General features: G+C 42.2%; 1 protein-coding gene across 3 annotated transcripts; it reads right to left on the bottom strand.

Annotated features, from left to right (window-relative positions):
* Window positions 1-1,817: 1,817 nt before the first annotated feature.
* On the bottom strand, window positions 1,818-23,802 carry PRKAR1A (protein kinase cAMP-dependent type I regulatory subunit alpha). Of its 3 annotated transcripts, none has more exons than XM_082212720.1 (12): window positions 23,650-23,802; window positions 21,413-21,485; window positions 20,793-20,975; window positions 15,776-15,949; window positions 14,710-14,801; window positions 13,620-13,681; window positions 11,726-11,772; window positions 9,466-9,624; window positions 7,238-7,298; window positions 6,825-6,946; window positions 6,157-6,238; window positions 1,818-4,320 (listed from the first exon to the last, which is right to left on the bottom strand). In XM_082212720.1, the coding sequence occupies exons 3-12, from the start codon at window positions 20,964-20,966 to the stop codon at window positions 4,148-4,150; spliced, it is 1,146 nt and encodes a 381-aa protein (XP_082068846.1). In that variant the 5' UTR covers window positions 20,967-20,975; window positions 21,413-21,485; window positions 23,650-23,802; the 3' UTR covers window positions 1,818-4,147. The 3 variants fall into 3 exon arrangements, with proteins under 3 accessions (XP_082068846.1, XP_082068847.1, XP_082068848.1); XM_082212721.1 differs by having other exon boundaries at window positions 23,653-23,788; XM_082212722.1 differs by lacking the exon at window positions 23,650-23,802 and adding an exon at window positions 23,480-23,504.
* Window positions 23,803-25,231: the final 1,429 nt, after the last annotated feature.

Here is a 25,231-nt window from a genome sequence, read left to right as displayed (position 1 = left end):
GCTTCCAAAACAAGTATAAAGGTAGTCGAGATGCCGTGAACTCAACCTACAGCAATTTGAAATACAAATGGCACAAATGAGACCTGCAACTGGAATTCCTACTAGCCACTGGGGGAATGTGTGGTGTTCCCCGTGTTGATGGGCTCCAATTCCCATCAGCCTCAGTCAGCATGGTCATGGATAATGGGAGTTGTAGTCCAGCAAATACCTGGCTGGCCAGTTTCCCCACCCTTCTCTGTTGCCTCGCTCCCCAATCTAATCATCATGCTCAGTTCTCATTGGGCTATTAAGGTTTTTTTTAAAAAAAATTCCCTTGCCCACCCCACCTCCAGAGATTTCAGAGCAGAATGAAGGCGCATGTAGGGAGAGGACGACCCGTTGCACAGGTGGAAACCCTTGTACTATGATGGCAGCTTCACTGGATACAACCCAATAGCTTCGACATTTAGGATTTCCAAAGTTCAGCTGCTAACTGATTTCCAACACCATGAATGCTAATACATTGAAGTAAACCTTATCTGTGCATTATGTAACTCCCAAAGTTACAGGGCAACACTTGCAGTCTGTAATGGTGCCTGTCTTAAGTACTTACACCTGGGTGAAAGGGCACAATTCAGCCCTATCAGCTGCTTTGGCCAAGTCGCAGAAAGACCTTTTATCAGCCACCCTGGAAAACAGCCCAACACAATTGTTAATCTTTCATTTGAATTTTGCCTGGTCAGTGTTTTCCATTAAACATGTGATCTTATTTTCCATTTCCATTTGACCTTTAGAATTGGAATGCCTCTTCTCTTACACGGACTATGAAGTGGTATTAAATGGGTTATATTTTGTTACTTACTTTGAAAATCTTATTGTCGAGCTCCCTCTGCTGATAGCTTCCATGTATTAACAGTTTAAGGCAAAGATTTTCCCATTCCTGAGGATCCAAGGAAGAAGGGCACTAATGCAGTCACTTTGTGGCTGAGACAGTAGAAAAGACTAGTTTAATCAATGTACCTGATGTAGTCTCTATATCTTAACTAGGCTGGCATTTGGTCAGCCATTCTACTTTTCAGTTTTGGCCCCAAAGCCCAGTTTTTATGGTTGCTTACCAGCTGATCAGCGAGATGTGTGTATATTTTTCATACAATAAGAGAAACTGCAACACAAACTTACAGTTAGAAATTCCACTAACATGGATTCTATGTTGACATGGCTGCCACTTACAACAGGAGGCGACACTATTATTATTTATCTAATAACCTGCCCTTACATTGGGCTCCTATTTAACTCACGAGCCAGATAACTGTGGGCTGAGCCACAGTAACACTGTGACATCAGGCACTCCCAGACCATTCTCACCTGGGACTAAAGTCCACTGTTAGCTGAACAAGTTGGAAAGATGTCGAGTACAGGGAAATTCTGGAATAAACTGCAGCAGAACTATTCAGAGTAAATTGCTGCATTTCTCTTTTGTCATGTACACATGGAGATACCTGCCAACACTGGCTAGTTGAGTAGAAAAGTAGAAAACACGACCTAAGAGTTGATGCTGCTCACAGAGCCACAGCAAACAATTCTACATAAACACCCACAAGTCTGGCACTTCAGAAAATAGCTCACAGCTGTAGCTACCCATTAAGCAGACTGCATCCCATATCACATCTATTTAACCCACAAGTCATTCACATGAAAGGAAGGCATCTCATGTAGGAAGCAGTCTATGAAACTCACTTTCTGCCAAAGAAAGGCCTAGAGCTATTATGCAGCCCGTCCCTGCCTAGTCCGCACCAGCTTAGAAACTGCAGACCAGTATAATAAAAACGCTGATTACATTTAAGAATTTAAATCATTTTATTGCTTTACCTGCCATTAGGACAATCTATAACAAAAGGAATATATTAGCACATACAGTAAGTCAGACTTATAGTCAGGTAACGATACAAAAATGGTCCTCTGGTTGACTATAGCACTCTAGGGCAGTAGATTTTTTTGATTTTTTTATTTGCTAAGGTGTCCTAGCAAAAAAGATTACCTCTAAAGCCCTGAATGTTAGCTAAGGCAAACTATACCAACTGTGGATTCAAACATGTTTAAATTGCACACAAAGGTAAAGCTTTAACTGTGATTAATATTTAACTCAGACGTAGCTGGTTCATCTTAAAATCTTGTTGGTAAAACTACAAAAGGGAGTAAACAGCAAGCTAAAAAGACGCAGTAGTGAAACTTGATTAGAAAGCCTTATATAAAAAAATGTGCATTTTTGTGGCGCTCTAACTAGCTTACATAAGATTTAAAATCTTTTTGGTGCTTTAACAAGGATCAAATCAAGCTTCAAAAGTAAGAAAGGTATGGGGGGGAGCAATCCCTGGATAGATTCAAACTGAATGAAGTTTTGGAGGAAAATAGCATTAATGGACTCCCGAAGAGAACACAGGTGGAAATTCCCAAAGGCATATCCTCATCAAAGTCTTCAGCACGGACAGAAAGAATTCACAATGTAGATTTTACATTTTATATGCATCTAGAAATGAGGACATGTCAACACCCCCTCCCCCTTTTATTTATATATATATACTAAGGCTCCTATTCCCCAGACATTGCCAATCATATTTAATTAAGCATTCTTTCCAGCAGCCAACAAGTCATTATGGTACATACCAGGTCCAGTTTCTGGGGGGAAAGTAAGGAGGGAATGGCAGGGAGCTGGACTGGTAAGAAATAGTTGCACAACTAATGCAAAAAACTTGCTGTCACTCCCAAATAAAACCCTAGACTAGTTTTAGATAATTTACATGTTATAAGGAAACCAAATTGCCTACATTATCCACCTGCAACATTCCATATAGTAGGCAGCACAGGGTGCACACAAAATATTGTAACACAAACCTGGTAAATACTGAAACACATTTCAGACTTGACAACAGAGTCAACTTTCCCAAAAGCTATTCTGTCAGATCGGTATGAGAATCTGGGACAAACCAAAGAGAACAAGACTCGAGACTGAACATCTGCTCAGACTGAATATCTGAGAAAGGTTAGAAGTTACTAAAACTTCTGATTGGACAAAAGAGATTCAGTAACAAGAGTTTTACAGGACACTAATTTTCTGTTTCCAGTCTTCCACATGAGCCAGATTCTTGTCATCTAACAAGGAGTGTGTAGTCCAGTCCTGCATTGAATGCCAACAGAACCATTCAATATCTGGTGCTGAAGTTAACAGGGAAGGCAAAGCTTGAAAGGGTCAGACAGAAGACTGAACGCACAGGATGCACCCTTCAGTTTCCTGGTCTACATACACTGCATGTGGGGTATACTATTTGGCACTAGCTAAGGAGCAGTGCAATTGTTTTGCCAACACCACCACTAATATATAGGTGTCTAATCCATTGGCTGGGTATTGAGAAATTGCACAGGGGAAAAATAGAAGGGGCAAATATGAATATTCACAACTGAGAACAGGCAAAGGGGAAGGGTAACTGTGGCAAGAATATCAGCAACACTGGCAGCAGGTGCCAGAACAAAAGCTTGTACACAAAAACCTGACAAACGATAACCAAGCCCGTCGTGAACCAACTGAAATGGAAACTGATGCATCAAACTATCAAACTTCTAACTGTGGTTTTACTAAGGAGCTGATCTCAGTAAACCAAACCAAAGATAACCATATCCAGAACATTTATGCCAAGAAGTTGAGCTTAGAGGGTAAGTTCCTCTGCTAAGAGAAGTACTTACAGCAGAAAGTGACCACGCCCTGAAATAAATGTAGGAACTCACCAGTTGAGAAATGTGTGCCTCTTAATAATTTTCCACTGTTACATCCTTAACTCTATGGCAATAACCTTGGTACTAGGAAATTTTCCCAGCGAAAGGAATGGCAGTCACTGCCCGAGTTGGACACTGTACATTGCACAGAGAAAAGCAGTAACAGCAAAAAGACTCCATATAATTTTCTATTTATTTTAAATTGTATTGGGAGCACCAAAATAAATGCTCTAAAAATTAAAATGGTGTCATGAAAAGCAACTGATTTCTTTTTTTTTTTTCCTTTTCCCCTCCCTCAGACAGACAGGAAGCTGCAATAGCCAGTGGCCATGTGGCTCTGCACAAGAGTAATGAAGCAGTCTGCATTTGTGAAGCATGTATTTGAAGAAGAAGGGAGACTTCAGACAGACAGAGACACAAAGCTGTTGTACTGCTGGATGTTCCGCTTGAGAATATCTGAGCATGGACCCAAGACACGCTCAAATCGGGGCCGGTCGAGCTTTACACATTTCAATGGGCCACGAGCAACAACCGTGGCAGCACGAGGACGGTTCATCAACAGGGCTATTTCACCTAAAAAACAAAATATTCATTTCAAAGAGAACAGGGTAAGGGGAGGGGGGAGGCGATTTGAAACAGATCAACAGACTTCCCCAAAATAGGGGACTGCTCTAAAATTATCCCAAAATATTGCATAGTGTAAGAGTGTTAAGAATTATAGACAGAGATGTGAAGGGCCAGAAAGATTGTGGGAGAAGTGTGCTTAGAGGGCTTATCCACACTTACACTTTGTCCTGCTCTTTCCAGGCACAAGTCTGCCCTTTAAAGCTCCATATCTGAGCGTTGTTTTGTTTTTTTGTCCTGGGGCTTTCCCTGTGAAAACTTGCTCTTCAGTGCTCAATTGGAGCAAACATTAATTCGGAGTTTCTGTGGATTGTTGTTTGCTTCAGTTGAGTGCTAAAGAGCTGTTCTCATGGGGAAACTCTGGAATAAAAAAGTGGGGGTGCTTGGACACAGAGCTTTAAAGCGCAGAGTGTGCTTGGAAAGAGCAGAGGAAAGGGAAGTGTCAAAGTCATTTGCTCAGTGCTTCCCAAGCAATCAGTAGCCAGCTGGTTGTCAAGACACTTGGAAATTACTGCGCAAGGGGCTTTTGCCAGCCCTATACTTGGAAAAGCTGTTTTCTGCAGGGATTGGCTGTGCAATCTGATTCCAGTTCTAACACTAGGTATCCTTGCAATTATTGTTTAAATAATACTCAGGCATTTATACTTCTAATATTTCAAATAGTACAATTCTATGTGCTGAGTTATTCCTCATGTACTACATGATCTTCAAGAAGGAAGTAACATTTCCATAAATGTTACACTTAAAAGTATCTCCATAATTTGGTGTAAGAGTCATGACAAGGTTCAAGGTTCCTATGTCAGGTCTTTGGTACTATTTTCTGTTCAGAGTAGTACTATACTTAATCTTACAGCAAGTAATAAAAATAAATCCCCAGCTTATTTAATTAATAGACGACAATAATGTTTCTATCATCCCAAACTCAAGTTTTCCATTACAGAAGTTGAATCCAAAGTTTTAGAAGCATGTTAAAGATGCAAAACTACTAAATGGCCCAATACATATGATCATATCCTCGACTGATGAGACAAGTTTTGCATGAGCTTAATACACTCACGTGCAGCCTCTCTTCATGTAAATAGGGAAACAAACCAGGAAGCAGTCATAAACCACAGCTTCTGGTACATACGAACCAGGAGCTATAGTTCAACATCTCCAAACAAGCTAGGATGCAGATGCCAACCGTGGTTTAAAAACAGCTTCTGATCCCTAACCCATTGGTCTGGAAGCAATTAACAGTTGTTCCCAGATTGCATGACATGGGAACCTATGGTATTTGCAACTTGTTTCTCTGGTTCATGAAGGGAGGAACAAAGGATACAACTGTGGGTGTATGAAGTTCATGTATATCCTGGCTTATTAAGCCAGAATCTGATCGTGCAAGTACAGTCTATGTCCAAAAAACAATTAAGCAACTGCAGAAGCCAGCATCCAACTTGAAAAATTTCCCCGAAGTTTGCTTTACTTGTTACTAAATTACAAACTATTTTTTCTTCTGTAGCTTCCCATGGGTTAAAATCATATCAAGCCAATTTCAATGTTTTCTTACTTTACAATATGATCTCGTGGCTTATTCTCCATTCCAGGAAGGGTGGTATTATAGGAGTCTACGTGTTTTTGTGAGCCTCATGAGATGGAAAGGAGCAAAGGGGAGGAGAGAAGCCAAGTCTCAGGGGACCAGGAAGGGGGCTGCTTTAAAAATATATACCATTATGTCATTTGCACTGGTCTTATGCCTTAAGTATTTAAACGACACTGTCAACTTAAAACAGCAAGAAAACTCACCAAAATAATCAGATGGTGCAAGCCTGCCCACTTCAACAAATTCTTCATGCTCTGACCTGCGCTGTAACACAGCAGCTGTACCCTTTAAATGAATTAAAGAGTTAATGACCAGATTTGTTTTAGTAATCCTATGCAAAAAGCAACAACTTCATGACTTAAAGCAGAAACATCCCCATTAAATTACTTGTCTTAACCTATCCCATTTAATCCTAATATCCTCAAAAGGGGAGAGTATGATAAAATACCATTCAGAAGCACGTTTCACAATTGAACTAAGCATTCCTACATGTATAATTCTGCCACCACAGGATTTGTTAAAGGGATTTATTGTCATCTATGATCAAATCTGTTATCACAGACAATAATTTGCAAATACGTTTTATGTCCAAAGAACCAGTATTGATGCAAGCAGTCTGCAAATGACTTTTTAAAAACACAGAACCACCTTTCATCATATCCAGAAGAATTCCCCAAACAGATGTCCTCCAGATGTTGAACCACAACCCTAGCCAGCATAGCCAACGGTCAGAGATGGTAAGAGCTGTCGCTCAAAACATCTGGAAAGTGCCTAGCTGGGGAAGGTTAATATAACCCAAGTAACTGAAATGTATGAGACAAATACAGCTGCTAGTAGCTAATTCCAAAACAGCATTGTTATTAATACCCACCTCCAAAATAATGAAGAACTCGTCTCCTGGTTCTCCCTGCACCACAATCTTTTGTCCATCCTCAAATTGTACTGGCTCTAAAGCATCAGCTACTGTGAGACGCTCCCATTTGTCAAGGGATTCTAAAAATAAATAAAACAAGATGGTTTATTTTGCTGTATCCCAAAGATTTAGAATTAGATCCCCAGTTCATCTCACATAAGGATACACTCCTCCAGTTTTTCTACAGCAAACCCTTCTACCACACTTCTTCCTCCTGCCATAAACAAATTAATCATCCATTCACAATTTGTGATTTAGCAGCTGTAGCTTCAAGCACAGCACCTCAACATTATATGCTCCCTCTGCGATGTTCAGAGTAGGGCAAGACTCAAATATTCTATTAGCGATGCGAAGAAATTATTCACACTCACCCAGTATTGACACTTTACTAAGAAATTCTTCATACATCTTTCTCTTTCTCAATGTGCTACCCTGGAGGAGAAAAACACACACAAATGGATCTGAAAATTACTCGTTTAACAATTTAGAATACCAGGAAAAATGGAACAGGTCATAGAAATGTTTACAATGCAATCCTATTCATTTCTACTTATAAGTAAGTCCTCCTCAGTTAAATGAAACTTACTCCCAGATAAGTGCATATAGGAGAAGTTTTCAACCTTTTTTAGTCCATGGCTCCCATGACCAACTACATTCTTTTTGCCATGCTCAGAAGCCTAGTTATGTCACTCCTTTTTTGAAAACCATCCCTTGTGGAGTCTTCCCCCAGCCTCCTCTCCTCTCCTTGAGAGTCCTCTGGGCAGCTGCTGCTGCCCCTGGTCTCTGAACTGACCCCCACCCCACCCCAAACAGAGGTGCCTCCTCACACTGCCCCACAGAGGTCTGGGAAACACCGCCTTGCCAGCCCCAGAGGCACCATTCTCCTGGGGAGCTTGTACCCAGGGCTGCTGCAACAAACAGCAACGCAAGCCTTTGGGAGGAAGGGATGCAAGAAGGCATCAGAGGGAGGGAAAGAAAGAAAGAAAGAAAGAAAGAAAGAAAGAAAGAAAGAAAGAAAGAAAGAAAGAAAGAGGAACAAAGGCCAGTGCTGCCCGTGGCATTCCTGACTTTCATTCAAGGCACCCCAGGGTGCCACAGCACACTGGTTGAAAACCACTGGATATATGACGGCAAACTTAAATGGTTCAAGTCTTGTGTACACCATTCTAATATAAGCCCTAAGCTGCCTGTAAGCCCAGTTTTCCACCATAATTAGCTAATGATCATGAACCCTTAAATTAACTAATGATCATATCCCCTTAAAATTTACACTAAGGCTGGGTGGCTGGAGCAACCCAGTCAGATGTGCGGGGTATAAATTATTTTTTATCATCATCATCTTTATTATACACTCACGTATCTGAGAGTAAGCCACTTCTGAAGTCACTGAACTTAGTTCAAAGAATGGACCTATAGGCTTGCACTGTAAATAGTCAAATGGGGGACTGTATCCAATACTGTCAATGCACGAAGACAGGCAAACTCAGCCCTGCAGATGTTTTGGGACTACAATTCCCATCATCCCTGACCACTGGTCCTGTTAGCTAGGGATGATGGGAATTGCAGTCCTAAAAACATCTGGAGGGCCGTGTTTGCATATGCCTGCACAAAGAGAATGAACTTGGGCTCAAGAAATGGGATCTCCTTTCATGGTAGCAGCTTCGATGCCGTCCAAGTATCTCAGACAGTCCATAAATCCCACTCAGGTCTCTTTTGGCCTTTACAACAGAGTAAGCAGGAATATTCACTCTTACTGAAGTGTCCGTTTGCTCAACTTAATAGGCAAGACCTTTTGTCCATTAAAAGTTATTTAGTGAAAAAGAAAAGAAAAGCTTGGCTGGGATATAGTAAACTAGAAACCCACAGGTCCCATGATCAGTGCGTGAAGAAAAGATGTCTCTCACCTTCCCATATTTAATACTCAATACAAACTCTCTGGCAGTAGTCTTCAGGAATCTAAGCCTTGGATATAAATATAGTTCTCTTGCGCTAATTTTAAATTCCAACACCCTTTCTCTGTCCTGAGTGTGTAAAAACCTCTTAGTAACCCCGGCAGAAGACTGGCTTTGTCTGGAAAAACAGCAGGGGTGTGTGTGGGTGTGGGTGTTTAAAAAAGAAGAATGCAAATAAGCTCAACTGAAAGCCCAGATTTACTGCTATTGAAAGTCTCAAGCTTCAAAATGCAATTGCATCCTGAAAATTGCATGCATGTAATTGCAAAATGCGTAACTACTTTTTGCTTAATTGCAAACACAAGTCTGCCGAGACATCCTCTCCTCTGCATGAAGATCAAGGCGGAGGAAGGAAATAAAACGGTACACTTTACATGAAAAGCCCCTCCCCCCCAGCAGAGGATCAGATGAGTGGGTGCACCTAGAATCACAGAATTGTAGAGTTGGGATAGAACCCCCAACCCTGAGATTACTAAAAGTCTCATGCTCTACTGACTGAGCTATATTCAGGAGTTCTCCATCACTGCCGTACAACTTTCCTATATGCTCATGTTGATTTATACAAACTCAAGTCAGAATACCTCAACACCAAAAAAGCCACAATCTCTTTCAAATTCATTTATTTAAAAACATAAAAAATTACTTACCATAAGGATTCTTCTATAGCTGTCTCTATCAATGCCCCACAGTTTCACATTAGTTTTTGCTTTGACAGTTGCTGCTCGGGGTGTTCCATATATCAGTGCGAGTTCACCAAAGCTGCCCCCTTCTCCAACACTAGTGGCCCATTCATTGTTAACATATACCTAAGGATGCAACACACAAAGTTGGAGGAGGACAGGAATTTTGCTGCAAATGTATCCCCTGAAACAATATGGTTCAAAAAATATGATACGGAACATTTCAAAAGTGGTTAAATGTTCCAATTTGGATAATATTCTAATTCCTTTTCACAGTAATATTCCACAAAATACATGTGCCAAGAGGTTTTCTGTTTTTGTTTTGAGAAAAGCTTATCACTGGGCACCATTTGTTCGGCCCTTGCATAATAATCAAATAATAAGTGATTTCATTCTAGGAAGGAGTATTAGCTGAAATAAGTAATATTACAAATCACAATGTACTGTGTAATCAAAGTTTGGGTTTATTAACAATTTTTATGGTAGATCAACGTGCTTTATTATATAAGGATCTTAGTAGTTTCTTAATGCTGTGATTACTTACTTATGGCACAGAATTGGAAAGGGCTTGAACATTTGCATATGATGGAGACAGAATGCATGGACTACTGTCTTATCTGAAAAACTAGCCCAAAGGGTTCGTGTATTGATGCAGATTATTTTATTGAAGTTTGGTACCCATTTGCAAACTATTCAAATGAATACCCTGATGATTGGCATCCACCAACCTTGCACATGGACTTATGGCATAATTTTGTACATTAATCTTCTGTTCCAGGGTGGGGAAAATTTCTTGTATTGCTATTACATTGTTTAAAAGTAAATTGTAAATAAGTGATTTATTTAACAGGATGTACTACCTAATGTTAGGGGCGCGGGTGGCGCTGTGGGTAAAACCACAGCGCCTAGGACTTGCCGATCGCATGGTTGGCGGTTCGAATCCCCGCGGCGGGATGAGCTCCCGTCATTTGGTCCCAGCTCCTGCCCACCTAGCAGTTCGAAAGCACGTCAAAGTGCAAGTAGATAAATAGGTGGGAAGGTAAACAGCGTTTCCGTGCGCTGCTCTGGTTTGCCAGAAGCGGCTTAGTCATGCTGGCCCAATGACCCGGAAGCTGTCTGCGGACAAACGCCGGCTCCCTTGGCCTATAGAGTGAGATGAGCGCCGCAACCCCAGAGTCGTCCGCAACTGGACCTCACGGTCAGGGGTAACTTTACCTTTTTAAGCTTGACTGAACTCTGAATAAACATGTATAGACTTACAATGTTCTTAATTGCTTCTCCACCACTTTGAGAATTAGAAAAGCAGGTTAAAAATTGTAAATACAAAATGCAACCTAAAAACAAGGGCTTTTCAGTTTAGTAGTTCTAAGACAGGCATCCCGTACCTGCGGCCCTCCAGATGTTTTGGCCTACAACTCCCATGATCCCTAGCTAACAGGACCAGTGGTCAGAGATTATGGGAATTGTAGTCCAAAACATCTGGAGGTCCAAAGGTTGGGGATGCCTGTTCTAAGACATTATATTTCAGAGTCTCGGTTTAGCCTGATTACTGGTACATTTTTGTTATTGAATGTTATTGTAATTGACTTATTTTTAAATGGCTGTTGCATTATGATTTATACTGTATGTTTTTTCTGTTTGTTTTAACAAAATTGTGTATCTGTTTTTAATATAAGCCATCTTGGGAAGACTAATAATAATAATAATAAATTTTATTTATATTCCGCCCTCCCCAGCCGAAACCAGGCTCAGAGCGGCTAACAACAGTAAAGTCTTGAAAGGCAGAAAAGAAATATATGACATGATGGGCTGCCACTCCTGCTTACCAACCCCTCCTCCTGTTACACCTAACCAAGCTGGTCTCTGAAGTGCCTCCGCCTGCTCCTTTAAATGCCCCTCTGGTGGTATTTAATTGGGGAGGCGCTTCAGAAAGTACCTCTCTGCCTCCTTTAAATAGCTTGGCTGGTCTGCCTGCCACCCATGCTGCTTGCTTGCTGGTCTGCTTGCTGTTCTGTCATCACACAAACGGCAGTAAGAAATAAGCTTCAGACAAGGCTAGAGGAAAGGGAAACTGGGGTGAGGGAAAGATGGAGGTCCCTGATATTTATTTGCCTGAAATGCAAAAGCACGGACATAGACATGTTCCCATTATTGCCCATGTGATGCATTGTATGTGCTTAAAATATTCTGGAGCGCTGCAGTAATATGTAGTTTAGAAAAGACTTACATCCATTTCTCCTTGATCAACAACATAGAAGTTATCCCCTTCATCACCTACAGAAAAAAATTGACATATAAGTTTGAGAAACAATTATAAGTTTAGAAGAGGCAGTTATCAACCTCTTCCATTCTAGAACCATCCAGCACAAAATGACATCCATACAAAAGCTCACATATGGGTTTTGTTTGTTTGTTTTTTTTGCATTTGGAACAGCCATGCTTTCCTTTAGGCTTCACAGTCAAATATATTCATTATATTTATAATTCCCACTTCACCCCTACATGTAATTAAAATGAAGGAAGCTATTTGCCCAGCTATCAGTATGACAGGGTAGATAAGACTAGTAACTAGTCTAGGTAAAGTGCTCTTTGATCAATGCCCTATTGCAAAAGCCATTGCTGGCAGAGGATTTTCACCTGACCACAAAATTCAAATATAACACTGAAATGGTTACAATGTGGGAAAACAAGTCTAAGCTCAGTGACGGGGAACCTCTTTGCCTGCTGACCCTCCTCAGGCTATGCCCCCGCCTCAAAGGTATTTCCCTTATTAACCTGGGTGGGGAGATTTTAACCTCACCACCCAACACTGTGATGGGGATGAAAACTGGCCCTTCCTGGCTTATCAACTGATTTGTTGGGAGGGTGCATTTTTCATACCCATTACAGTGTTCAGGGTTGTTCTTGCTTTGTTGGCATCCGTCTGTCTTGAGAGACAATGGAATGCGTGCCTGGGGGCAAAGCCAAACTGCTCCGTTAGCAGCACTGAAGTGACCTTCCTGGGGTGCAAGCCTGGGCAGTGTGTATGGAGCTCCTGGGATATCCCAGACGATAAGACCCAGCCCCCACTCCTCTCATGGCCTTGCTGGTGTGGTCCAGCTTGGCTGTCAGCCAGAGTTGCCAGAAGGAGTTGTACAAGACGTCATCCAGCTGCCATTCCGCATTTCTGCAGGGTTTACTCCTTAGCTTTTTCTTCTCCTGAAAATATCCCGCAAGGCAGCAGAGGTGTAGGATCAGTTTTCCTTCTCATAGATGGACTACCTTCCCAGGTTGACAAGTCCCATCTGCCCCTCCACATGCAGAAACTGCCTTCTAGACCATTTAATGCACTATTGGTCTCATCCGCTCAATCTGCCAGAGCCCCTCTTTGCATACAGAGGAAGTCCCTAACTCACTGAGGGTTTTGACCCATTGGTTGCCCTCGCCTGGTTTAGTCGGCCAGTAAAAGTAGTTTCCTGGGGTGTGGCTGTTGTTGCATGCGGACAGCTTCTAGTAGCCACAGGTGAGAGCTGAGTGCAGGGTGGACAAACTACCCCAGAACGAGCATAACATGTCCCCCAGCAAAGGCACTACCCCTCTCCTAATATCCCATAGACATGTTTAATCCTCCTCACAGTGCATGCTACAGTGGGAATGAAAATGCCCCCTTCTCAGCTGATCTACATGGATCATATGAGAGGGGGAGTTGAGAAAGTGAAGAATATGTGCATGCCTGTGTTAAGAAGTGTGTGACTGTGTGCACATCTGGCGAGGCCCACCACTGGAATGCAAACCCAAACAGCTACCACTGGGGCCAGAACATAGGAAGCTGCCTGATAACGAGTTGGGACCATTGGTGCATCTAGTTCAGTACTGTTGACACTGACTGGCACCAGCTCTCAAGTGTTTCAGGGGACACTTCCAGCTCTAGCAAGAATTGAAAACACATGCCCTACCGTTTAGCCTTGGTCCCTTCTGAAAGGTAAGTGTTTGCCCACCCACCTCTGAAAAACTAGCTGGAATTCTATACTTGGGATCTTTTTAGCAAACCTTGTGAATGAGATGAACAGAAAGCAATTGAACATCTTCAAAGCTTCAAAGGCTAAGTAATTTTTCCACCAACATCACAATCAATCACTTGCCTTGCTGTATCACAGTCTCGCCAGCAATATAGGTGACAGGGAACATGGCATCAAAAATATCACTGAAAAAGATTTCAGAATTACTCAACAAAAGATCTAACATATTGCATGTGTGTGCTAATACAGACAATCTTAGCATGCAGTTATTAGGGAGACTGCATCTCTCAAAAGTCTAGACTAGAGTTGCTCAATGTGTTCTGGAGAGGGGACAAAACAGCAGTGCTCACACAAGCTTTGGTTAGTTAGTTAGTTAGTCAGTCAGTATACCGCCCTCTACCCATAGATCTCAGGGCGGTTCACAGCATAAACATTAGGATTGGTGAATTAAACTTCAGGTTATTCTTATCTCTTCCCATATTGACAGACACAGGGGCAACATAAATAGGCTGACATCAGCATGAACATTCCCCTCTTCTCCTTGCCCCAAACTAATCCAAATAATTATATGAATGTAGAGCCCATTATATGGCATTTTGGCAATCTAAGCCACAACAATGTCTGAAAGTGGGGGCCCAAAAACCATTCGGTACAACTGAACTGGCCTGGCTAGGCAACTTATACTGCATTATTTTTATCTGTTAGCTAGCTGTTTTTTTGCCACCGTTCAAAGCAATTTACAATATTTTAAGCAAGCACACACACAAACACATTAAAACCAGGATTTTTTAAAAAATCCAAAAGACAATCCTATTTTTTTAAAAAAAACAAGATTAAAACAACCCTTCTATGCAAAAAGGACATAGGCATTTAAAAGCCAACGGTCTGACCGGAAACAAAAAAAGAATAGCTTTGCCTTGTTGTCTAAAGATATGTAGTGATGACGCCAGGCAAACATCCCTGGGGAGAGCATTGCAGAAGCAGGGAGCCAACACTGAAACTGACCTCCCGTGGAGGGAGCACACAAAGAAGGGCTTCAGATGGCAAGTGGAGGATCTGGTGCAGTTCATATGGGGAGAGGTGGTCCTTGAGGTATTGTATTTATCGTTAACATTATGCATGGTTCCAAAACTTGGTTCACAGTCAGCCTATTTATTCTTTCTACATGTTGCTCAATTCTGTTTATTTAACTATCCGTGTTCAGATTTCCTACCTTCTTTCATTGTCATCAAGATGAGCAAAAAGCACATTCTTCTCTATGGCTTTTGCCAAAGCAGCCATAGTCTTGTAATCTTTTGGAATAACCTGTGGAATGGAAACACCCAAACAATACCAATTAAAGACCTAAGAGCAAATGTTCTTTAAGCAAACCCATTACCAACAATATTTGAGGAGTTCCTTTCTTGGAAGGGAGCTCTGTGCATCCTATGTGAAGAAGTCATTCAAGTGGTAAGGTAAGGAAAGCTTCTCAAGACTTCTTTAAGAAGCATGTTCATGAAATTATGCCTACATTCTAGATGCCCAGAAAAGGAAAAGTGTCCAGAATGAGATGTATCTTTCCTGGGTAAGTGCTGATTCAATGGCTGATCTACAAGTGTCTTTTCAGATAAGACACAACTATCAGGAGCCTCAATATGTAGAAAATTATTTGTCCACTGCCTCTGATAAGTCTATAGACCAAATTGCTAGACACACCAGTACCTCAAATGGTCATTCAGAACTCAAAATAATCTTACTTGAAACTGATGCAGGTTTTAGGAGTCACATAACCTAATGGTGCTCTTACACAATGATTGGGAATCTTTAATAACTACTATCCTAGGATACTTCCCTCTTACTAACATCACACCTCTGAGGAGCTGTAATTGTGCTTACAGGTCCCCCAAGGGTCAACTCCCTAGTATCAGGCTTCCTGGAAACTACATAGAAGTCACAAGGATCACAAGAATGTCCTAGGAGACCTGGTTGCTCCTCTGGGAAAGTTACAGTCGATATTAATTGAGCAGACATTGCAGAGTCAGGTAGAAATGGCTTGTTTCCTCCAGCCAAGATTTTTCTAATAATTATTTCCTCCATAACTGTCAACTCAACTTATGTCAACCCAACCAAGCAGAAATCCAGGTTTATGTTAGAGAAATATAAAGGCAAGTTATGAATGCATTAGCACAACTTGTCTAGGGAAAGGCCTGATACAACCTTATTTGGGATAGGATAAGAAGGAAATTGTGCATACAAGACATAAAATATGCCTTGCAGGAAATAAGAACTGGATGCAGCACCTTTCTGACATAAGAGGCAGCATCCTCTTCTGTGTAAACCTCTGCACTGATGGCACCACGCCTTCTGCGGCCCTTTACCACCGGATTCATGGGTGGAGGGGGAGAAATCTCATCTTCACGCGAGTCTGAACGGGAGCTGGCTTTCTGCTGGCACATGATCTGTTTTGTTTCTTCCTGCAATGAAATAAAACAGTTCAATGTTAATAATCCACAAGGGTAGAAAGTTCACATCCATGCATATGCTCCTGGGAGAACTTGTTTCCTCCCTTGCACTTATCCTCATTTAAACACTGGCCATCAAGTTGCACTGTGCAATTTCAGATTATAACTTCCAATCTAAAATGTTTGTGGCCTCCATAAGCTCGTGAAAGGTAACATGGGGGTAAGGAAAGGGGAGAAAGCCCCACTGTACAAGCAGAAGCCTGAAAGGTGTTTATTAGGTGACCTCTTTCGGGCTAAGGTTCCAATGGCTTTTGAGCAAATTTCAGAAATGGGAGGGGCCAAACACAAAGCTGTTTTCCACAGCAACAGATCAATATCTTTAATTCTTAGCAACTCCACTCAAGCTAAAGGTCTCAAACACCCTTTATCTGTCCTGACTGTGCAGAAAGCAAAGAGAACTCGGTAATCCCAGAAGAATGCAAATAATGTCAATACAGAACTGAATGGCAAGTCCTGCCTTAAAGCTTTGCATAGTTTTAAACTTTGAAATACAATGGGAATTGCATGTATACAATTGCAAAAATGCATGGATTTTGCAAGGAACACACGTCTCCCTCTTTGCTGAGATTTTCACCTCTGCTGTGGTGTTGGGAGAAAGGAGCTGCAATTATACACTTTGCACAACAGAACCCCTTTCTCCCTCACCTGCTCCTCATTGAACAGCTGATGGATATGAAGGGACCCAGGGAGCTAGATGAAATCTGCATGTGGGCATATGGCTTATAAACCAGGGATTCCCTATCCCTGTCCTAAGGAGTTATAAGCAAGGAGGCAGAAAATATAGGATTTATGCTTTAACATTTCACTAATTTTAATCCCATCTGGCTGGCCTTGTGTTGGGGAAGAGGAATTTGATGTATTTCAAACATTTGTAATTAACAGAATATATTTTTAAAATTGGCACACTTTTAACAACTACTTATACCTAGTACAAAAATCTGGATGAAGTTTCTAAACGCTTCTGATGCTTTAGCTGTCATGTATTATACTAGTGTTGAGTCCAATACATGAAATTGAGGCCATTTGCTGGATATTTTGAATGTTAAATTACTGCATTCAAAGAAATGACCCGGCAAGAAATATATTTTTGGTGAGTCAGATGTTGCTCTGGCACACTGCTCTGCGGAGTGGTCTGTTATCATGAAGACGTTTATAAAATATGAGTCTTCAATGAAACTCAAAAAAGGATCCTATACCTCTAGTTTCTCTCTCGTATATATAGATAGATAGATGTTGTTTCTATATAGAGAGAGACATAGTTCTTTACCATGTCAACTTTTGAATTTAATAGTTCTTCTTTGCAATACTGCACATAGATACTGTTTACATAAATAATGACATTACAGCTGCTCTTTGAAGAACATACAGTTCCTTTATCACAGCAACAGAATCCACAGAAAGCTTCATTATCTAAATGAATTATTCCAAATGCATAATGTATTTAAAATCAACTGATTCTATTTTCTTGAATTTCCAAAGGATACCAACTGAAACCAACAGGTCTCCAAGTATTCCTGAAACAATGTTACACTAAATCTGACTTGAATTAAACTGTCATAATTGACAGATTCTTGTTTAACAATCCTAATATGCCTGTCTCAGACATGGGTGAGATCTGTTGATAAATGAGCACACTTAATCCAATTATTTACAATTTTCAATAAAGTGATGTGAAGGGGGGGAAGCACATTGAACACAAAGTCCAACTTATTATTCATCTGATAGCCTGATTACCCACACACTTCCTCTTGGATAAAATTAATATGAACTCCTCTAAAAACTACTTTTCAATTCCTGTATTTATCAGCTTAATGTTGCTTAACCAAAAGGGCTCCTTGCTCAGTGCCATATAGGACACTCCTTGCCGGAAAAATGTTTTTTCATGGCACATTTCTACATTTCCAAGTAGGCATAAGCATAGCACTGTACTTGCCAATTTTGCCTGCTCCAATGAAGTCCCTAAAAAACAGCGAGTTCCTTGATTCATAATGCCCTTGTATTTCATTCATTAATAAAAGGCATGAACATCTTTAAATTATATTTTAGTAGTTTAAACTATACACACTTTTTGCCTGCATTTCTACAACTCATCATTTTGTCAAGGTAACAAAATAAAATATAAAACACTTCTTTTTTTGAAAGCCAGGCAGCGCCCACGGGTTTCAAACTGCTGTGGGCGATGGCAGGATCTAAGCTACGTGTTGGTTGATGGAACCGCTGGGCTGAGCTGGCTCTATAAAACACATTTTGTCAAAAACCTGGTTTGTAAACAGTGGAGTCTTTTTTTCATATACCAGAATGCAGACACAAAACAGTTAATAAAACTATATCCAGGAGAAAAATGTGAACTATTTTCAGCAGTCTAAAAACAAAAGGCAGTATGGATCCTGCCCCTTTCCTTCCTGCCCATGCCCTCTGCTATCCCAGATCTGTTCTAGATGGCTGGGGGAACTGCCAGAACAGATTTAGAGGGAATGGGGAGTGCATTCCAGTGAGCAAGGAGAAACCCTTGCATTAACAGAACGTTCACCTTAGCACTACACTGCATACAGCCAATTATATTTTTTTCCAGATTAACACAGCAGAACATGGTTTTGTCTTTTTTATTCCTTCATACAGTTTACCTTACAGTTTTAAAGTACTGTGAGCTCCACAGAGCACTGAAGTTACAGTGAAAGTGTGCAATATCAATTATCTTAAATAAAGCTCTTAAGCTTTGTGAGCCAACTTTCAATTAAATCAATAAAAGCTACCACTCATTATTCAAAGGAAATCATATTTAATATACATACTCAATAAAAGATGACCAAAATAGTCTTAAAAGTTACCATGCATGACCCTAACCTTTCTGCCTCTATTATTCAATAGACCTGCACTGGTCAACTAAAACAAAACTAGACTAAAACTGTAGCATTCTATCTAAAGGTGCAGTGGCTTAGATCCAGCTTTTCTTGCTCCTCTTCCCACTATAGTTCCCTACACTTTCCCTCCCCCAAAAAACCACCCCTAAGTGTCAAGGGACCCTCTAAATGGTGTGGGACTGGGCATTGGGAATTGCAGCAGAACAGTGGAATTGTCAGAATACATGGAAGCTTCTTTTCTGCTGGTGAAAAACACTTTTGGATCCAAGCCAATAACGTATAAACTCAGAAAAATCACTTGCCTAGTTTTAGGGATCTGTATAACTTGGCATTTAGATCAAGCCAAAATGCAAGTTGGACAGAACACTTGAATCTCTGTGCATTCTTATGAATTAAAAGTACTAGTGCATAATATACAAAAACTGGGGAGTTGAACAAAATGACTCTTCTATACAAAACAAAGTATGCTATTATCCCGACATTGTGCCTTAGGGAAAATATATGAATTAATTTGTAACAATTAGCAATGACTGCAGGAATCACTAAATATTGGTCTTATGATTTGCCTTTAAGTCGTCAGCTGCTATGGGATGAATGCTGCTGACCTTCTCTCTTTCCACAGAATGTTGACACAGTGATGGGAGAAGCTGTTAGTGACACAGCAGTCAAAGAACAAGAGGGGGAAATTGTTGGGTAGCTTTGCTGCACAGCCATCTAAATTTACTGGGTAGTCACATAGCTTGTAAAAAGTGCAAGACGATTAGTGGGCTACTCAGCTAAGGACTCGTTTGTGATTAGATTAATAAGAGTTTTATACAAAGTGTACTGAAAGCAAAATCAGATCTGGGATGATCCAACTAAGGGCACAATCCAAACCTTCTGCCATTGCAGCTCAAATCGGGGGAGTCCTGCGCCCTGTGTCAGCTCCAGGCTGGCGCAGCATTCAGATCCAGATCAGGCCTGATGGCAGCTGGCAGTAATTGGGAATCTGACTTGGGATCCAGTCCCATCACCTCCCTCAGAACACACAGTTTCAACTCTTTCTGCTGGGCTCCACCACTGGGGAGCCTACCAGTGGGCCATCTACCCACCAACAAGTGACATCTATATTACTCCACTGGCAGCAGCCCAGCAGGCAAAGTGGAGGGACATAATTGCTCCATCAACCTCCACTCCCAGCCATGCTCTAGTGTAAAGGCAGGTTACACTGCTCTGCCAGTCACCGCAAAAGCAGAGCAAGTTCTGCTCAAACAGAGCCATCTTTCCCTGCCATCTCTTAATCCTCCTGAGTAAATCTGGGACCAGTGCTGGGAGTGGAAATGGAGAAGACCCTTCTGCTTGTGCAATGACTTATATGGGATGCTATGGGTTGAATCCAGCTAAGAAGACCACCATATTTAAATGGTAAAGTTTCATAAGAATGCCCAAGAGTTTATTTCTTGCAAAATATGTTCTATTCTAAAACCTTTTCCCCCCTTCCTAAAAGCAGAATTATCAGGTGTCTCTGTCTAGCTTCTGGATTTGCTGCTGCTGCTTCCACTTCGACCAGAGAATTTTTTATGCCCAATTTGCATAACAGTGGCATTATCAGAGGGTTGTCCCATTTTATTGATATGAAATTCTACTTTGATTATATGTAAAACCTCTCAAAGATGCACAAGGGCAAAATTTGACCATTCATGAGTCAAGAGTCCAGTATCTCACAAAGTAACACAATCTGACCTTGTACCCCTCATGAGACCTATTTATTTTTCAATTAATTTTATGAAAACATTGCATAGATGCTTTTCTAGAAATCACATGGCAATAAACTCAAAAACACTGCTGCACTTTCCCCTTGGAACATTTAAACTGTTGATGTACTCTCAGCCAATATTCTAGAGAAGTTGCAAATGGTTTTCCTACTTGCACCCATTCCTGAAGCTTATTCTTACCTTCTCCAGTCTTTCAAAATATTCCCGGAGGAATGCCATGGGTCTCTCAGGTCGCACTGTACATAGCTGGACGATGCAATCCTTCAGGAGTTGTTGGATATTGTGTTTTTGGACATAGTGTTCACATTCACGGAGGCTGCGCTCCTCTTCACTGTTAGTGCTGCCAGTGGCCATTGCTGCTATCTGAAATTAAAACGTATTTTAAAAACCCCAAGAGATAGATGCCCTGCTATCACCATATTACATTAATGATATTCAATGATGATAGCTGCCAGCCACTCTTAATTGCAGAGATAGCTAATTAGCAGAAATCAAAACATTATATGCTTCTAAACTGAAATGGTGCTCAGTGTATTTGTCTGCATTCTGGACGAACAGAATGTTAACAACAGAATAAAACAGAGGTCTATGCTGCCTCAGGAGTTATGTCAAGCTAAGTTGCTCCCAATAAAGTAAAAATAAAATACTGCAATTAATGCCAGCTCCCAGGCAAAATCTTACTGGATGCAAGATTTCCACAACTGGCAAACCAACATATCCAGAACTGTGTCTGTAATAGCATGTAAAAATAAAGTTTTGTGGAAATAAAATACATTATTTCCCAACTGCCCAACACTTACTTGAGATGCAGCTAGCTGCAACCACTACAGGTATGCACAGAATTTACAGGAAGGGGTCTGATCCCAGTATAGCCTTTCAAAAAGGAAGGAAGAAGAAAGTGAATAACTCCCAAGTGTTACTGTTCTATTAATACATACTTTTCTAGGTGAGATATTTAGATACATGACACAGATGGCAATATACTTGAGATAAACATATATAACCCTTCCCAACAGGAAACAGAGGCATGACAACAAAATATAATGTTGTGAAGTGCCCACACTACAAACACATGGCATCTGTGTCATCTGCAATGCTTGTAAAGAATCTAAAGATTACAATACACCTGTTCCATTTCAAAAAACATACACATACTTATCTGGCATTTACATTAAGCTGCCTTGAAGTTCTACAGTTACTTCTTTTGTTTTGACAACTTGCATAATGAAGGTCAGTAATAAATGCCTTAATTAACTGTCCAAGAGTTAATGCCATGGCTCTGTGACAGCCTGCAAATAAGCCTGTGGAAAAAGCATTCACACTGCTGATAGACAGCATCAGACACCAGTGCTCAAACACAACTGCAAAAGAAGTAGCAGACATGAAGCTTCTATTTCAAATAAATATTATTAATTGTCTGAAGCATGTTAAAGTCTTCATCATACAGAGCTTTGAAGAGCATTCATTTTAATAGAAAGAAGGCCAAACTAATTCTGTAGCTAGATACTCTCACCAACTGGCAACTAACAGCTGATAAAGGACTTTTATTTGCTATAGGTATTTGCAAAGTAGATATGTAGTAGCTTCAAGTAGCTTCCAGGTAAAATGCTTGGAATTTTAAGATCACTGCAGTAATTTTCAGGGGCTCCTTTTCTGGCCAAGAAAACTCAGAGTGTTTAGAATTCCTCATCTTTAAACAGTCATCTTTAAACAGTGAATGGAAAACAGCAACCTGAAGATGGTAACCCAGGACATCAAAACAGCTCGTCAAAATTCTAAGTGGGGGTAGGGGTCCTCACATTTTATTGAAATATCAGGTGCAATTGATAGCACACATTTTCTAATCACAAAGAAGAGCCTCTCTATCACAAAAGGGCGTTTGTAATTTATAGCAGCCTTGAATAACTTACCCTGATCATCTTTCAAGTTATCTCCCTGTGGCTTCCATAAATAAAAGCAACAGGAAAGCCCTAAGATGCTTCCTTCCTGTGAGAAGGGAGCACAGTTCACTGGGAGCTCATTTCCCCAGGATAGGAATACCCAGAAATTCAAGTACTGTACACAGCAATTATGGGCTACTTCAAAGGCAGCACTTGCTTGTTTTGTTCCTTGACTATGGGGAAAATGACACTCTCCCTATCCTGCAAAAGGTTATTCACTACACTGTAATGACTACAAAGCCAAGAGAATGATATGGGTCCCTTTCCTCCCTCCCCTCCATACATAAGAAACTGCTTGTAAGATAAGCAGACCCAGCTAAACTCTGGCTTAGGCACTTTTCAGCAGTAACCTTTCCACTTCTTTAAAACAGATGCCCCCCCACCCCAAACCTATTACTCCCCCTTTAATCCTAACCTCCCCCCAGGTCTAAAAGTTCTCCCCCAAGATCACAAATCTGGTTTCTTTGTAAAAGGATCCTCCCTCCAAAAATCTACAGGCCTCTCTCTTAAATCGTCTACCAGAAGTAACCCCACAAAAAAACCCACTTTCCTCATGGGCTTCTCCTTAAATAATAAAAAAACAAAGGCGGCTTTATTCTACGCTCCTTCTCTGTGTCTACATGGCGTCATCTTCCACGGTGCACATTCCTCCTAATCTTAGCCCCTCTAATTGCGTCTGGCCCCCTGGACCCTCTTCTGCCTCCCTCCCCCCCCCCCGGGATATAAACCTTGGAGCGTAAGCGCCCCTTTCCTGAAAAAAATAAAGCCACGCATGTGCTCTCCCCCCAAGCTGTGCCCGTGGGCCCCGTCCAAGGCCCCCTTCGGGCAACCCGTCTCTCCCGCCAGGCTAAGGCTCTTCTCAGCAGGGCTGCCCTCACAACTCGGCGGAGGTTTATCCTCCTCCTCCTCTCCCATCCTCCGCCTCACCTGAGGAGAAGGAAGAGGCCTCTGCCGCCGCCACCTCCCGCAGCGCGCCTCAGGTAAGCGCGCCGCCCCTCGCTCTCCCGCCTCGCCGCCCCCGCGTCACTCCGCCGCCGCAGCTCCCGCTCTCGCCCCACCCGCCGGCGAGCGCCTTAGGCCCACCGGCTCCGACTTACCACAGGGTCCTCCTCCTCCTCCCTGCCTGGGCCTTTCCTCGCGAGCGGGCCCCCCTCCTCCTCCCGCTGTCCCGAGTGGCGGCGGCCTCCTCCACCTCCCTTCTCCTCCTCCTCCTCCTCTTTCGCCTCAGCGATCGCTCCCACCGGAAACCCAACTCCCTCCGCCAATCGCCGCCCGGCGTGACGTCAATGGGCCTCGCTCTCACTCGCCGAGCCGTCACCAGGGCAACCTTAAAGGGGACGACGCGCTTGCTTTCCCGTCGACGCCCTCGCCTCCGAGGGGAGAGAACGCGCGCGCGCGCGCGGGCGAGGGAGAAGACAAGGAGGGAGGGGGAGGGGGGAGAAGAGCAGGCGCGCGCCAATACGGAGCCTTCCCTCTACAGTACTTAAAACGTCCCCTGACGTCAGGACGCTCGTTGAGAGGGAGACGTGCCCTCCTCCCCCTCCCCCTCCCCAACTTCTCTCTCTCTCTCTCCTATGCGCGAAGTCGGAGGGAGGGAGAGAGTGTAATAGATGAAACAGAGAAAGAAGAAGAGGTAGAGGTGTATAGCCTCCAATGTTTCCCGGATGAAAATCAGGACATCCTATTCCATCATCATCATCGAGTTGGAAGGGACCACGAGGGTCATCTAGCCCAACCCCCTGCAATGCAGGAATCTCAGCTAAAGCATACGTGACAGAGGGCCATCCAACCTCTGCTTAAAAAGCTCCAAGGAAGGGAGAGCCCGCCGCCTCTCGTGGGAGGCTGTTACTGTCAGAAAGTTCTTCCGAATGTTTTGTTCCAGATGTAGGCCGCAGGCCGGGTCGTTCCCCACATCTGCTTACTTACATTCAGTAACTTGGGCTGGAATGTTATATAGACAGTGCTGGCATCCTACAAAGCAATAACTGAATGTACATATAAGACTCCAGCAAGCAAAATAAAAACCTTTTTCCACTCACCCACACGTTCGTATTCACACAGGGTTAGTGTTTACGAATGAGGAGCCAAGATCTCACCCTAGCCATCAACAACCAGTTCCCAGCTCCCGCTTGTGAAGTGGTCAGACTCCCAACATGGGACGAGTGTTTGCTCCAGGCCCCAGGAATTGCTGCTACCAGGTATGTCTTCAGGAGCAGACCACATAGATTTTTGTAAGTGCAGACATGCAATATTTGTTAGGTAAGGGAGTGCAGGGGTGGGGAACCTGTGGCCCCCCCAGAAGCTGCTGAACTACAACTCCCACCAGCCCCAGCAAGCATGATCAATGGCTAGGGTTGATGGGAGTTGTAGTTCAGCAACCGCTGGCAGGCCACGAGTTCCCCTCACCTGCTGTATGGTATGACTAGACATTGAAAGAAGGGCTGTCTACACCTTTCTAAAGCCTTTATTTGTGGATAGAAGACTAAACTATGGATAGTGTTGGTAATCAATTTTGAAGAGTAACTGTGCGCTGTAAACATGAACTGCACAGAAGTGATTCATGGTAACTTTGGGATGAGGAGGGAAGCAAGCATTAATACAGAATTTACGACTATTGCTGTGTAAGCCTCTAAGCAATGACTTGTACCTCTCTGTTTTGTGTTTCTTTTTATGTTGTTT

The sequence above is a fragment of the Podarcis vaucheri genome (genome assembly GCF_965113315.1).
Source record: "Podarcis vaucheri genome assembly, chromosome: 2".
Taxonomy (NCBI): domain Eukaryota; kingdom Metazoa; phylum Chordata; class Lepidosauria; order Squamata; family Lacertidae; genus Podarcis; species Podarcis vaucheri.
Note: the sequence above shows the minus strand (reverse complement) of the source record. Positions and strands in the feature narration are given on the sequence as shown.

What these genes read in the sequence shown, in the direction of transcription:
- PRKAR1A (XM_082212720.1), bottom strand. Translation starts at nt 20,966, where the DNA reads ATGGCCACTGGCAGCACTAACAGTGAAGAGGAGCGCAGCCTCCGTGAA. An exon ending in TAGTAAAGTGTCAATACTGG is followed by an intron (nt 6,947 to 7,237) that starts GTGAGTGTGAAT and finishes ATTTATTTTTAG; the next exon opens with AATCCCTTGACAAATGGGAG. An exon ending in TGCACCATCTGATTATTTTG is followed by an intron (nt 4,321 to 6,156) that starts GTGAGTTTTCTT and finishes TTTGTTTTTTAG; the next exon opens with GTGAAATAGCCCTGTTGATG.